The sequence below is a fragment of the Ursus maritimus genome, unplaced genomic scaffold (assembly GCF_017311325.1).
Source record: "Ursus maritimus isolate PB19 unplaced genomic scaffold, ASM1731132v1 scaffold_6, whole genome shotgun sequence".
Taxonomy (NCBI): Eukaryota; Metazoa; Chordata; class Mammalia; order Carnivora; family Ursidae; genus Ursus; species Ursus maritimus.
In genome coordinates this window covers 37,431,060-37,445,714 of record NW_024426774.1, presented here as the reverse complement: position 1 = coordinate 37,445,714, position 14,655 = coordinate 37,431,060, and the positions used below count along the sequence as shown (strand labels likewise).

General features: G+C 40.9%; 1 protein-coding gene across 2 annotated transcripts in view; it reads left to right on the top strand.

The window, feature by feature from the left end:
- The first annotated feature begins 1,255 nt into the window (after positions 1-1,255).
- Positions 1,256-14,655, top strand: part of SMYD1 (SET and MYND domain containing 1) — a 36,729-nt gene continuing 23,329 nt past the window's right edge. Inside the window, exon 1 of one of the 2 annotated variants that reach the window (XM_008700102.2) lies at positions 1,256-1,426. In XM_008700102.2, the coding sequence (XP_008698324.1) occupies positions 1,290-1,426 (137 nt within the window). In that variant the 5' untranslated portion in view covers positions 1,256-1,289. The remainder of the gene's footprint in view (positions 1,427-14,655) is intronic. The other variant, XM_040623216.1, reaches the window with a different exon arrangement.

Sequence of the window (14,655 nt, the reverse complement as noted above, 5' to 3'; positions counted from 1 at the left end):
TACCATTGACTGTATTCCCTGTGCTGTACCTTTTATCCCTTTGACTTATTCATTCCATAACTGGAATCCTGTATCTCCTCTTCCCCTTTTGCCCATCCCCCCACCCCTCTCCCCTCTGGCGGCCACCAGCATGTTCTCTGTATTTGAGGGTCTATTTCAGCTTTGTTGGGTTGTTTTGTTTTTTAGATTCCACGTGTAGGTGAAATCATACGGTATTTGCCTTTTCAACCTAAATAACAGCTGTCTGGCAATCAAGAAGAGTGGCATTTAGGGGCACCTGGCTGCCTCGGTAGGTAGAGCATGTGACTCTTGGTCTCGGGGTCGTGAATTTAAGCCCCACATTGGGTGTAGGGTTTAGTTAAAAAAAAAAAAAAAAAAGAACAGTGGCATTTAGGTCAATGGACGTTTTAGAATTACCCCACCAATGTCCTCATTCCTGGGAAAGAAGAAAGACAGAGCATGTTGGTATTTTCCTGGCAGCAGACATATGTTTAAGGGAGATATGATAAAAAGACAGACATGAGGGTTTTCATTTTCAAAGCCTGCCTCCTCTTCATAATACAGCCTACATCCAACATACCTGCATCATCAGGGAGCTCCCAGACCTCCATGTCCTGGGTGGGGGTGCTGTGGGAGCCCCAGGTAGTACTGAAGAAGAGGGATGCCCCTTGGAGCTTAAATAATACTGTTTTGTATATGCCAAGGGGGTCAGTTTGGCATCTGCTGTATTCTGCAAACACTCCGCCTATGGGGGAGGTGGGAGGGGGATAAGGGGCCCATCACACTTGAGAAAGTAGAAGCCTGACAGCTGAAGGTTCCCAGAGCAGCAAGCATCACCTCCTCTCTTGGACCATTTCAGCTGTCTGCTTTGGATTGACAGAGGCATCTGGCTGCTAAAAATACCCTACTGACCAAGTGCTCCCTATTCCAACTAAAGCTGAGCACAACTGCCATGCAGGACTGAGCTGCTTCTTGCAAAGGAACTTTTCAAAGTTTTCGGACCCAATTTGAGAGGCACACTAGCCCATGGTCATTTCCGCCTTGTCAGCTTTGCTGGGTGATGAACGAGACCCTTGTCAGATCACTGTCTTCTCGTCTGCCCCATTCCTACCTCCAGGAAATGTGGCAGAGGGGGAGGTGAGGGCGCAGTGGCTGAGAGGGGGTAGGGAAGGGGAGGTGCTTGTCCATTTATAGGCTTGCTCTTTGGGATGCTGAAGGTGCTGAAATAGCAAGGACAAGGGACCTGGCTCAGTGTGAAATACCCACCGAGCTGCCTGAAGGGCTCTGAGATGACAATAGGGAGAATGGAGAACGTGGAAGTCTTCACTTCTGAGGGCAAGGGCAGAGGTCTGAAGGCCACTAAGGAGTTCTGGGCTGCAGATGTCATCTTCGCCGAGCGGGCTTATTCCGCAGTGGTTTTTGACAGGTATGAAATGTGAGGCGTTGCCGCTTTGTCTCTGTTGGTGTGGTTCTAAAATCCTTTGCTCTCAAAATCATCAGGGAAANAGGTAGAATCCGTGTGATCATTTTTAACAAAATGGCACTTCTGACAGCTGTTTTCTGGCATCACTTTTTCTGCAAAGAGTCATTTCTAATGTGATTTGCTCTGGTCCCTAGGAGGGTTGTAAAGGTGAGCAAAGGCTTTGGGGCACTTTCTCACAGTACCGTTGAACTTGGTGGAATGGGTGTGCTGTGTGTGGGGAGGGCAGAGGGAAGGGGAATGGAAAGGTGGGTGTGGTGTTATAGGAAACATTTGCTTATAGAAGTCTCCAAATTTTTAGTTCCCTGAGTATAATCAATATATTAGAGCATAAAGTAGCTGCTGAAACTTTAAAAAAGCAATTGTAAATACACAAGTGACACTGGAATCCATTTACATTTGAAAAATTAGAATATCACCAATGAAGCTGAAAGCTCTTTTTACCTCTCCCACCCCTAATCCCAATCTTCTTTGTCTTTCCTCGGAGGTAATACCTGTTATGTTTTAACGTGTTTCCTTGTAGAATGTTCTTGTACTGTTATATACATATATCTGCATTTATCAGAAATGTATAGCTGTAGTTTGTCTTTTTTTTTTTTTAACAGACGTGGTATCGTACTTCAAATGTCATTCTAGAACTTGCTCTTTTCACTAAACAACATGTTTTTGATATATATTCTTATGGGAACTATAAGTCTATAGATAATTCTTTTAAATCCTCAAAGATCTGTTTCTTTTACCCACGTGTAGACCTATCCATGTTGATCCATATGCTACGCGGATTGCCAGTTTTGACTGCTGTAGATATTCTACCCTATAAATACATGGAAACTTAATTATCTCCTTCCCTATTGAGAGACATTCGGTGGTTTCCTGCTTTTCATGAAAACAAACATTTCTACATTTAAAATCCTTGACCTTTCCCACTTGTACACTTGTGTGATTATTCTCCAGGATATATGGCTAGAAGAGGAATTGTGCCATAAAGTGTGCTATTTCTATTTTAATAGGCTCTCCAAAGTGTCTGCATTAAATTTATATCCCCATTTCCCTACAACCATATCTGTACTTGACTACCAAACTTTTAAATTAGTATTAAATCTTTATTTAAAAAAACCTTGCCAAGTGATTATAACAATATTCTCTGAGCCCAAAGTTGGGGTGACCTGCCTGACATTGATGTGGTCTGAATCAAGATGGCCTCCGATAATCTAGGCTTTGTGGTTGGCTCCCTGTACTCACCATCCTGAGAATGGGCACTGCTTTTCAGAGATCATTTGATTAGCATTCAGATTTTCGTTTCTTCCTGCCTACCAGGACCTTCAGGGAGAAGGCAATGAACGGAGTATATGGCTGACTGTCACCTGAGGAATATAAGGGGGCTGAGGTGACAGTAATAAGTCTTCACCGGGAGCTTGTCTAACTTGATTAATGTACTTGTGCATGTTTCGTGGCTGGAGGTGAGCACAGTTGAGGAATCAGTTGGATTCGGAATTAAGACTAAAAAGCTAGAAAACAGAAACTCTGAACCCTGATCTTGGTGCTGCCACTGAATGGCCACATTGCCGTATATAGAATACATCCATTGGTGCCTCCATTTCCCAAAAGCCAATATAGCCAATTAGTATCCCTTTTAAGAGTGTTTGGAATTGAGTGGACTTTCCTTCCATTATAAAAGTAAAATTAAGGAAGAAAAAAAATATATCTTCACACAAAGATGCTAACCCTAAACATTTTTGTGTATTTCCTTCCAGTTTATTTTAAAACATAGGTTTCATTTGTACTACGCAGCTGGGATCTTATTATAGAAACTGATGTTTTACATTTAACAATTTAGCCACTTCTTTGTTACCAAGTTCTCTTCATAAACATAGTATTTAATCGCGATGTGCTCTCCTACCACTTCTTTATGACTGAGCATTTAGGATGTTTACGTGTTTTTCTTACCATAAATAAATCATTATTCATTTGAAGTAACAACTACAAAACAACTTCAGTGTACATTTTAGATAATATGCTAACAAAATGTTATATTATTATTACAGTAATAAAAATTGGGATAATTGGGGTAAATGATCCTTTAAATGATTGAAAGAAATCTAAAAGAGATACTTTTAAAAAGTGATTTTTCCCAAATTTGTCACCGCAAAGACGAGGGGGCTGCTTTTTGGGTGTACCTGGATAGCCTGGAGAGGCAGCAACGGAAACCTTTGCCCATCGTATCCTCCTATTTTAGCCTCCTGCCGAGACTCCGCCGCTGTAGATGAGAAACCCGAGTGGGGAGGTAGGACTGAGTCACTCACGAAAGAGGCACATTCTAATCCATGTTATTGCAATCCAGGCTTTCTGCCCTACCCTCCAAATACAAACATGAGGAAAGATTTTATTTTTAGTGGAGTGCTATATTAAATGAAAATTCTTTCCAACAATATGTGATATATATTGTATATATGAGTGTTATGAAGCATAACAATAAGTGAACATCCATGAAATGTAACAATAAATGAGCACCTATGAAACCATCATCCTGCTTAACTAGAGTATGCCATTACATTGCGTCTTCTCTATCTTTCCCTATCCAGTCCCCAGCTTATTGCAAAGGTAACTAGTATCTTGAATTTTATGTTCTTATTCCCCTGCCTTTTGAGTAATGGTTTTACACATGTGTACGTATTCCTAAACCATATATGACTTAGTTTTTGTGTTTTATTTTTGATCTTTGAAACAATGGTATAATATATGACTTCATGCCACTTGCTTCTTTCACTCAGTGTTAGTTTTATTATTCATCCTTATGGTTATATGTAACTGAAGTGTCAGTTTGTACCAGTTTATTTTTCCATTCTTTCTGCAAGTGGTTGCAAGGGACATTTTTGCTTTTATTTCTTGGTAAACAGATACATGAGGTGTGTATCCTAGGAGTGGAAATACCCGATCATAATGTATGTGATATTCAGCTTTAAGATATAATGCTGTAATGTCTCAGACTGACTTGCAAGTTTGCATTGTCTTTGTTAGGATAGATTTAGTTTAGCATTAACTGCAACAATCCATGCCCTTATAATATAGTCCTTGGTCTGGTTAGGATCTCTGGAATTTTGCTGGTTGGAAAAACAGATGGTCTCCTTAAAGATAAAGGAGCAAGAATAGAGACAATCTTTTTAGGGCTGGCAAATATGTAACACTTGGGCCACCATGATCCCTGCCAGGTATAGCTAATCAATTGGCATCTCCTTCCTGAATTCCAACTTAGCCTAAGGATTTTTTCTATCAGGATGCTCCAAGCAGGCCTTACTAATCAATCAAAACTGGCATTTAAAAGAACAAGCTATTTGCCATCCTTTTTAGGTGTTTTGGTTGGGTGCTGGAAAGGGATGAAGGTGAAGTAGGTGGGTAAGGTCAGTTTACCAAGGAGCTGTCTTTCATGGACATGGTCTTTTAAAGTGGATGAACCCCCCGGGGTAGTAGATGAACTGTTAAAAGTTGCTCTCGACCCCTTGTGCTCTCTTGCGCCCAGTTTTCGGGAGGACAGAGAATAGGAGCCCATGATATCTTAGCTTGAGTGATCCTGCTAATTTCTACATGAGATCGGACTAATCTGGGAATTCATGATGTTGTCTTGTTCAGTTTTTTTTTTTTTTTTGCTTATTTTGGAAAATGTAGAAATTATAGAAAAACCAAAGTAAGAAAATAAAAATTCCTGCACCCTTAACATTCACAGAAAACTACTGTTAACATTCTGGCATATATCCTTATGATTGTTTTGTTTTGTTTTGTTTTACTTGAAGTGTAATTGGATCCTTACAATTGTTTCATGCAAATATGCATATAAAATATTTTCTTGATTCTCAATGATTTGTAGGCGGGGTGGTGGTGGAAGAAACACATTAAATGTACACCTTGTACACCTTGATGGTAAAATGCTTCCCTAAAATTAGCGTGCTGTATTAAAACATGGGGGGGGGGCAGTTTATTTTACAATGAAAGGAATATGACACAATATAGGATTTTATTAAATCTAGGATATATATTTCATTTTGACATCTCTGAATTCATGATGTATCCTACAATCTGTGGCTCATGGTTTAATTGGGAGCATTTGTTTGTTTCTTAATGGTAAAAAATGATATATTTAATAATTGGCAATATCTTAGATTCATTATAATTAATGTATACATTTCTTCCTTTCACAAAATTGTGAGCAACTTTTCAAACCATTATTATCCTCCTAAAGCATTTTTAATGACTGTATAGTATTCCTTTTGTTGACTATTCTATATCAGTTTAGCAAGTGCCCTATTTTGGATATCAAGGTTGTTTCCTACTTTTCCTAATAGATCTTTCCACACATCTCTGATTATTTATTAAAGATAAACTCCTAGAAGTCTACATTTTGGATTCAAAAGGCAGTTATAAGGCTCTTAATATAGATTTCCAAATCACCCCACCAAAGAGAATTATACCAGTTTTCTCCATGAGCAATATAGCATTTGCCTCCTTATCCCAGCACTGGCCAACACAGAGAGCTAACTTAGACTTATATTTTCCAACTTCATCTATAAAAACTTATTTTAGTATTATTTTGTTTCCAATCTTTGTATTATTAGGGAGGTGAAAGGTTTTTAAAAAAATACATTTATTTGTCATCACCTTCCTTTTTTGTGTGATTTTTTTCGTCTATTTTCTATTGATGCCCTCATTTGAAAACTGTATGTGTAACTCATTTGTTTATTACTCCTTAATGTTCAGAACTTCTAAATTGTTTGACTCCTTCTGCATCATTTTGGTTTATTAGCTCTTTTGATCTTACCTCTTTTGTAATTCTCAATTGCTTTTATTTTAATCAATTTATTTATTTATTTATTACATAGGCTCCTCACCCAGTGTGGAGCCCAGTGTGAGGCTTGAACTCACAACGCTGAGATCAAGACCTGAGCTAAGATCAAGAGTTGGATGCTTAACAGACTGAGGCACCCAGGCACACCTTGTCCTCAACCACTTTTGACTTTCTTTAATTTTTCATGTCCTTTATTTAAAAAACTATTCATTTTTCTATCTTACTTGTATCTTTCAAAATGATATCCAAGCGTAAGGTGTTTTTTTTTTTTTAGTTTATTTTTATTTCAGTTACTTATTGTCATTGCATTCTTTCACTTTCCTTTTTATAGCTTATTTAGTTCATTTTATGTCAAGGGGAATAAGAAGGTAAATGGTTCTGGGGCACCTGGGTGGCACAGCGGTTAAGCGTCTGCCTTCGGCTCAGGGCGTGATCCCGGCGTTGTGGGATCGAGCCCCACATCAGGCTCTTCCGCTATGAGCTTGCTTCTTCCTCTCCCATTCCCCCTGCTTGTGTTCCCTCTCTCGCTGGCTGTCTCTCTCTCTGTCGAATAAATAAATAAAATCTTAAAAAAAAAAAGAAGAAGATAAATGGTTCTAACCTTAAGAATGACTCAGGTCTTCAGCAAGATAAGATCCTTATCTTTTTTGATGCTTCATCTTGGAAGGACTCTTTCACTTCTCTGAAGTAGAATCCCCATCCTTTCCAAACTGTAAAATCAGTTGGTTAACCCAGTTGACCTACAGACCAAGGTCCATGGGGCATGATTTATTACACTATGTATAAAATTGTATCACCGCCATCACCATCATCATCATCTTCGAAAAAACCCACAACCAAATAGATTCAGGGCCAATCTGTCATAGCATCAGATTTGGCCAGGATAGGAATTTGAAGCATGTTTTACAATAATATCGGAGAGCTTCTTCTCCTAATAGCCATCTACAAATAACGAACTGTTGTTTGTAAGACAGAGGATTCTGAACATTTTTTTTTAATTGACAGAAGGGTGAGAACCTAACACCTTGAGCAGAAGTTACAGTCATATTTCTGATCAAAATGAAGTGTGGAGGGCGTAGTGCTAGTTAGAGCTCAAGCCATCTAAGAACTAAGTAGGCCCTGGACCTGTAGAGATACCACCTTACGATGAATGGATTTTTATAACTTCGCTATTGTGATTGTTACTGATGTCCATTTTGCATTTTTTGTTTTTGTTTTAAGAAAATTTTGGGACTATTCAAAGGTGTATGAGTCCCAAACCTTTTCCTGGGTCACCACGAGCTTTTAGGCCCTTTAGGCCCAACACTGAGACTCTGTTGCCTAATGGGAGACCAGGTCTGCCAGTGTTGTCTGGAGGTGGAAAGGCTATTTCCAGGGTTGTGTAGTTCCTGATGACAACCTGGCAGAGACGATGTCCGTGGGGAGTCGGGCAATAGAGGGGAATTGAGTCATTTGACCCTGAAGATCCCTTCCGGCATGAGATTCTATGGGTTGTACAATTTCTTCAGTACATGTGAAGGACTCCAGTGCAGCACCAGAGGGGTGCTGGGCTAATATATAAATGGAGCTTATTCTGATTATTATTTTACTTTAGCATAAACACAAGAAATGGCATGGAAATGGTGCTCATGAGCAGTTCTAGGAGCCAAAAATACTATTTGATGGTTCCTTTTTTAACAATCCTAGACATCATGAATTTAGAGCACATCTAGCTTTTGGGTTCATGGATCCTTAGCTAGGGAGAGACCTAGATTTGGAGAATCAAAGTTTATGTGGATATGCATCCATGCTTTTTACTTCTGGAGAGAAAGCCTATAGTTTTCATGACTTACAAAATCACTTTCAACCCAGGAGAAGGTTGAGACCCATTGAATATATTCAGTCCTCTCTTACAGATTGGGAAACAGGCTTAGTGAAGTGACAGGCCGTCCCCAGGTCATACACAGACGAGTCATAGGGCAGGATGAGATTCCTGGGATCTTGTCCAGCCATCACTTTTCACTGCCCCCCACCCCCCAGCATTGCCTACTTAATTTCTTCTTTTCTTATCAGTCCCATTAACAATATTTAGTCTTAATCAAAGAAACGACACCCATCCATCAATTTCAAAACAATCAGAATCTGGTTCTGGGACCAGAGAAGGGTTAGATCCAGAAACTAATAGGTAAAAAACAGGAATATACATGTGATTATCCAGGAAGAAAAGTGCTTTTGTAATAACAAACCAATGTATTCCCTACCATTGCTAACAAATTACCACAAATTTTAGTGGCTTAAACAACACAAATTTATTATCTTATACTTTTGAAGGTCAGAGATCTAAAATGGGTCCGTAGGGCTATGTTTCCTAGACTTTTCTAGTTTCTACAGGCTGCCTGTATTCCTGGGCTCTATCTTCAAAGCCAGTAGCATAGCATCTTTTCCCCCTCTGACCTGCCTCCTCCTTATAAGGACCTTTGTAATTACATTAGACCCACCGGGATGCTTCGGGATTATCTCCCCTTCTCAAGAGCCTTCATCTTAATTGCCTCTGCAAAGTCCCTTCTGCCATGTAGTATAAAATATTCACAGGCTCTGGGGATTAGGACATTGACATTTTTGGGGGACTATCATTCAGCCTATCACAACCAGTAAGATGAATTTCATATTAATCCAACTCATCACAGAAGATGTTAAGAAGGATCAAGGATAGTGGATTTTTACAAAAAATTTCTATAAATAAAAACCGGACTGGATCCTAACTGATTCTGTTGAAAGAATTCAAAGTGCCCAGGAGATCATGCATATGTGTGTAGGAAAAACCAAAGGTGAGAACATAAGAAAAAGCAGAATACTTTAAAAGAAACTAATGCCAGCCAGGCTTTTTTGAAAATTGGAGAAGTTATGAGCTTCAGGTCATAACTGGAGACAGCTGGGCTGTTAGCTGCTGTGATTCTATGTGGGCTTGTGGGAACACCAGGATTAGTGTGGCATACACACCAACACACTGTGGCCTTGAAGTTGATAACAGCTGGTGGATGGGTGGTGAGGGCAACTGGTGCTATAAATGGAAATCATTTAATAAAGGGATTAGGGAAATTCCCGAACAGTTAGTTCAGAAAATGAATGAATCACTGTTTGTTATTCAACTTGTAGTGTTAAACATTTACACTCAGTATTCAGAAAATGAATTGAGTCACTGTTTGTTATTCAACTTAGAGTTGTTAAACATTTACACTTGATGTTGAGAATAACCATAGCAGGTTTAGAAATATGTCTTTATTTTGTTTTATTTTTAAGTAAGCTCTACACCCAACGTGGGGCTTAAACTCACAACCCTGAGATCAAGAGTCATATGCTCTACCGACTGAGCCAGCCAGGCGCCTTTAGAAATATGTCTTTAGTTCGGCACTTCGGATGCAGAGGCAAGACACCGTGGAATGTCACATGACCTGTTATGAGCTGTATTGCTAAATTTTATGAAATAATCCTTAAATGCAGAAGTTTGAGAATAATTGCTTTTTCAATATAAATTAGATCAAATGCTGGGTTGTCCCCACAATGATGTCATCTTCAGTCACGTGCATCCGAAGATGTGTTTTGAGCAAGGGAAATGGGGCACGATCACAGCCCCAGTGTGGGAAATGCAGACAGGTCTGAGTGGGGTGTGTGAACTTCGTCGTGTGAGTTGTGGCAGAGAAAATCTTGAGAATTGCTACTTTAATATAGAAGAGATGTTGTAAATAGGCAATACGTAGATCTGACCTAAGGAAGCAGTATCACCTAAATTCTTATGCTGAGGTATGTGTAATGCAAACATGAATCCAGCGATCCCCTTATGAGTTGACATGGGGCATTTAAAAACAACATTAAGTAGATGCCACGGGGAAAAGGAAAATGAATCTCCCAGGCCTGGGCGTGTGTCTGCTCTCTGCAAAAGTCTTCAGTGGCTCCCCTTTGCCTAGAGAATAAGGACATACTACTGAGAGTAACATTCCAGGTGCCCCCGTGTCTGGTCATTGTTCCAGCATTATTTCCCAGTGTGGTGTATCCTATGATCTTGTCAGATAGGTACTCCTGTCTCCAATACATGCCTGCGCCCCCCACATGGATGCCTTGACTCAGGCCAGAGCCACTCCATGGAAGAACTTGACATTCTCTGAGTATAAACTCAGCCCATCTTTAGAGGGTCAGAACAGTGCCTCCTCCCCTTGTAGATGACTGACTTCCCTGATTCCTAGCCTCCCCTACCTCAGTGTCAGTTAGGTCTCCCTTCCTTGAGTCCTGCAGCAAGTTACCTGCACTCCTGGATGGCATGCCTTACCTTGCCTATATGTGTTTATGCCTCAGCCCAGCCTGGGGACTGCTCGAAGGCAAGGTTTGTGTCTTGTTTATCTTTAAGGCCCTCTATTACCAAGTTCAATGCACAGCACATAGTAGATGCCCAATAAATGCTTGCAAAAGGAAGGTAGAGTGGAAGAAACAAGGAAGGAAGGAAAGAAGGAATTGAAAATATTGTAAAATCCTCTGGGTACTTGAGGGATGGGGTGTTCTTTAAGACATGCTTCCTTCCCCTCCGTTTTTGAGGAAAGAGCCCCTGGCAGGCTGAGGGGTTTTTTAGCAGTCCAGAAAGCCAGAGTTGTTGGTTTAGTCCTTTCTGGCTGTGTTTTTGGAGGGCTTGTCCACCTTGCAGGCACCTTCTCTTTGCATTTATCTGTCCAGTAACTGGTTATTTCCATACAAGGAGCTGAGCAGCAGCTGCCCTTCCAGCCTCTTGACTCTGACAGATGACATAACCCAGGGCAGGACTGCAGAGCAAGGAGTGAGTGAGGACCCACTGGCCAGGGCAAAGCACACTCGGGGCTGCAGGCAGAGCCCAAAGGTGGGCTTTGGCGGCTTCCTTTGTCCTCTGTGCGGGGCACAGTGGCAGGCAGCAGGAACCCCTATAAGAATAATGTCCCTGTGAGGACAGTGATCACTATTCTAAAGGGTTGTTGTGAAGGTTTAATAAAGGAGAGTTGCTTACAACATCTCTTTGAAAATTGCAAGGTGTTGTGAAAATGGGCATTAATATGCTCTGTGGGCACTGGAAAAAGAGACTCGGAGGAGAAATGGGACTTGCCAAAGGTCGCTTGGCTAAGCCTGGCTGGAAGAAGCATCTTTCTCTTGGAATCCAAAAAGTGGTTTTAGGACTGCCTGTCTTCTGGATCTCTTTCTCTCTCTCTCTCTCTCTCTCACTGGGGGAAGTAAGTAGGAGGGGAGGTATTTCTGTCAGAGAATTACCTGCCCCTCCTGCAGGGGTTCTCCTCTAGCTAGGAGGTCTTGCTCGCTGGTCGCTGCCTGAGGACTAGTGGGTGCTGGACGGGATCAGGAGCTCTGAGATCACCTGGCCCGACCTCCCCACGTGACAGACGGGCAGGTGGACCAGGCCGGCAGCTCCTGAGCACTCCCCTTGTGCAAGGCTCATTGAGCTGGCTGCTTTACATTTCGTTTAGTCTTCAAAATCACTCTGAGAGTGGTGGGATTTTGGAACTTCTTTGTAATTTTCTTCTTGCTTGAATTTCTTAAAATAGTAAGCATGTTTCATTAACAAGTAATATTCATCTGTCTGAAAGATTTCAAGATCAAGGTGTTGTTATTGCCATTTTCACATAGGGAAACAAAGGCTCAGAGAGTTAAGAGTACTTGCTTGAAGTCACACCCCTGGTAGTTACTGGAATTAGGAGTTGAACCCAGCTCTGACTGACTCCAGGTCTGACCTTCCATAATACCCATTTTGACACCAGTCAGGGAGATGGAGATCAGAGAAACAGGTTGTTGTTTTGTTTTGTTTTTTAATTAAATTTCCCCTTCCTGCCTGCCCAACACTTTCGTGCATACCCCACCAGAAGGAGCAGATTTTCTGTCACCTCTACATTCTTGTTACTCGAAGTTACAGCTCAGCATGACCTAGGAACTTGTTAGAAATGCAGAATCTCAGGCCCCAGTCTAGACCTTTTGAGCTGGAACCTGAATTTTAACAAGATCTCTGGTGATGTGTGTGCACACTAAAGTTCGAGAAGCTCGGATCTGCTTCAAACACAACCCCCTTCTCCTTCCCAGTTCCAGCGTCATGGCTAAGCAGGTGAGGTGATGGAGAGAAAGGTCAGCTTCATCCCAAGGAGATCTAAATTAGGAGATAACTCACAATGCTTTTCACCAGGATTTAAAACTTGACTCTAGGCCCTAGCAAAATTGTAGGATAGATTATAAAACAAGTGTGTGAGCCTGTAGAAAATAGTTTGGATAGTTTGGTGGCTAACATTTGGAACCCACTATGAGTTCACTATAAGAAAAAAAAATCATGCCAAATTAATCACATTTTCGTTTTATGAAAAGTAATTAAAAATTATAGAGTGTTTGAAAAGACTCTCATGAGACAATATGATGGTGAGATGTTGTTGAACTGAAGGCTGAATTGATTAAAGGACTGATAATTGATTGTATAGTGATTGCAGAGGTCTCTCCATCACCCAGTCTGGGGTGAAGTCTTTACACTGCAGCACAGGGGCTCTGTCTCTAGCCTTCTCCTGGTCAGAGTGGTTGTTAGTGACTTGGAAGACACGAGGGTCTTTCCACTAGAATTTCTGTGGACATATTATAGCTATTGTTCATGGCAGATAGATTAGTCTATAATCAGGCCCCATTAGAAGTGTATTAAGTCAGTTCATGGGATCCTGAGGCAGGCTCCAGGACAGATGTATTGTCTCCTTTTGAGCCAGGCTAAGAAAATTTGAGCTTTATAAGTGGTAATGGCAGAGGTCCATCCCCAGAGAAGACAGTAAGGGGGTGTTGTCTGCATAGAATTTAAAAACAATAACAAAACTGATTTTAAAAAACCTGACTAAAAGATTTGGTTTTTATTATCACCATGCACCAGCAATTCTAAACAATGTCAGGGATAAAATACTCTTCCTTGGGGGGAAAAAAAATGTTGGTCTCGGTTCAAAACAATCACTGTTGCATAAACTTCAGATTAGCACATTTTAAAATCAGGTATCCCTTAATAAACATTGTATTCTGCCTGGAAGTTAATATGGAGGACTCTCGGTCATCTGGTTGACCCCTCCACCATGTGTTTGTTGCAAGAGCAAGTTCTTAATGTTCTCAGTTGCTGGAGCTTGTGCAGGCCTTGGTTCATGTCTCCAGCCCCTGTGCTACTACATCTTCCTAAAGTTTAAATATATTAGAAATAAGTAGAGCCCACAAAGATGAAGCTATTCTAGGTGACCACCTGGAGTGTGTGGTTCTGTTTAAAATGTGAAACAGTGAAATAGTGTGAGAACTGCAAAGCATAGTATTTGGTAGGTGCAAATTTCAATTTCCACATGAAATATGTCTATGAATGTGAATATATCTGTATGAATAAAAATATGAGGATATTATGCTTGAATATTCTAAAAATATCAGTTTGGGTGTGAAATGGTAGAGCAGTCCCAATGTGGGGTTGTTCCCTGATGGTCGCCCCTGGAGCAGATGGGCATGGAGCTCCAAGTGACAAGTCACAAGTGACAGCCAGTATGATCATGCTTGCTTCTAACTCTCCCCTCTCCAGACCATTTCCCTTTCTTTCCTGCCTTGGGTTTGTATTCCTGTTCTGGGTCCTGATACCCCAGAGGTGGGCATCTGCTCCTCCTTCCCCTTCCCAACCTAAGACTTGCTTTCAGATTTGTAGATGACTCAGGGCTCAGCATACCGATAGAAGTCATGGCCGAACGAAAGTTCAAAATGATCTGGACCATTTGGAATACTAAGAGCTAGGGATAAAGGGGAAAGCCCCCACTTCAGGTTAAAAAAAATTCAATGTCATGAAGAAATTTTGGGGAGTGATGGATAGGTTCACTGTCTAGGTCATGGTGATGGTTTCACAGGTATGTGCATATGTCAGAGTCTATCAAGTTAAAGATTTTGGATATGTATGTCAGTCATACCTCAAAGATATTTTAAGAATGCAGCATGATATAGACACATCAGGGGAAGCTCTGACTTGGCTGCAGCATCTTTAAGAAAACTGGGGAGGTTCTAGTGACTAGATTTGTCATTTGATCTTAAATAACTGTGAATTTTTTGCTGAAAAAGTTAATGGAATCACAATGTCCAGATCCAGGAAATGTGAATAGCACCACACCTGGATGCTATATTCTGTTCTGGGCACCATAATTACAAAGCACTGTGACCCAGCATCCACCCTTGAGTGTCCAGGAGACAGAATTTGGAACCTCACTGGGATCCAAATTACTTGGGTTCTTCAGCAGTTCAGTCTCTGTTGTTGAACTTCACATTCCTGCCAGATGCCATCTTGACTTGAAGCAGTTGCGAG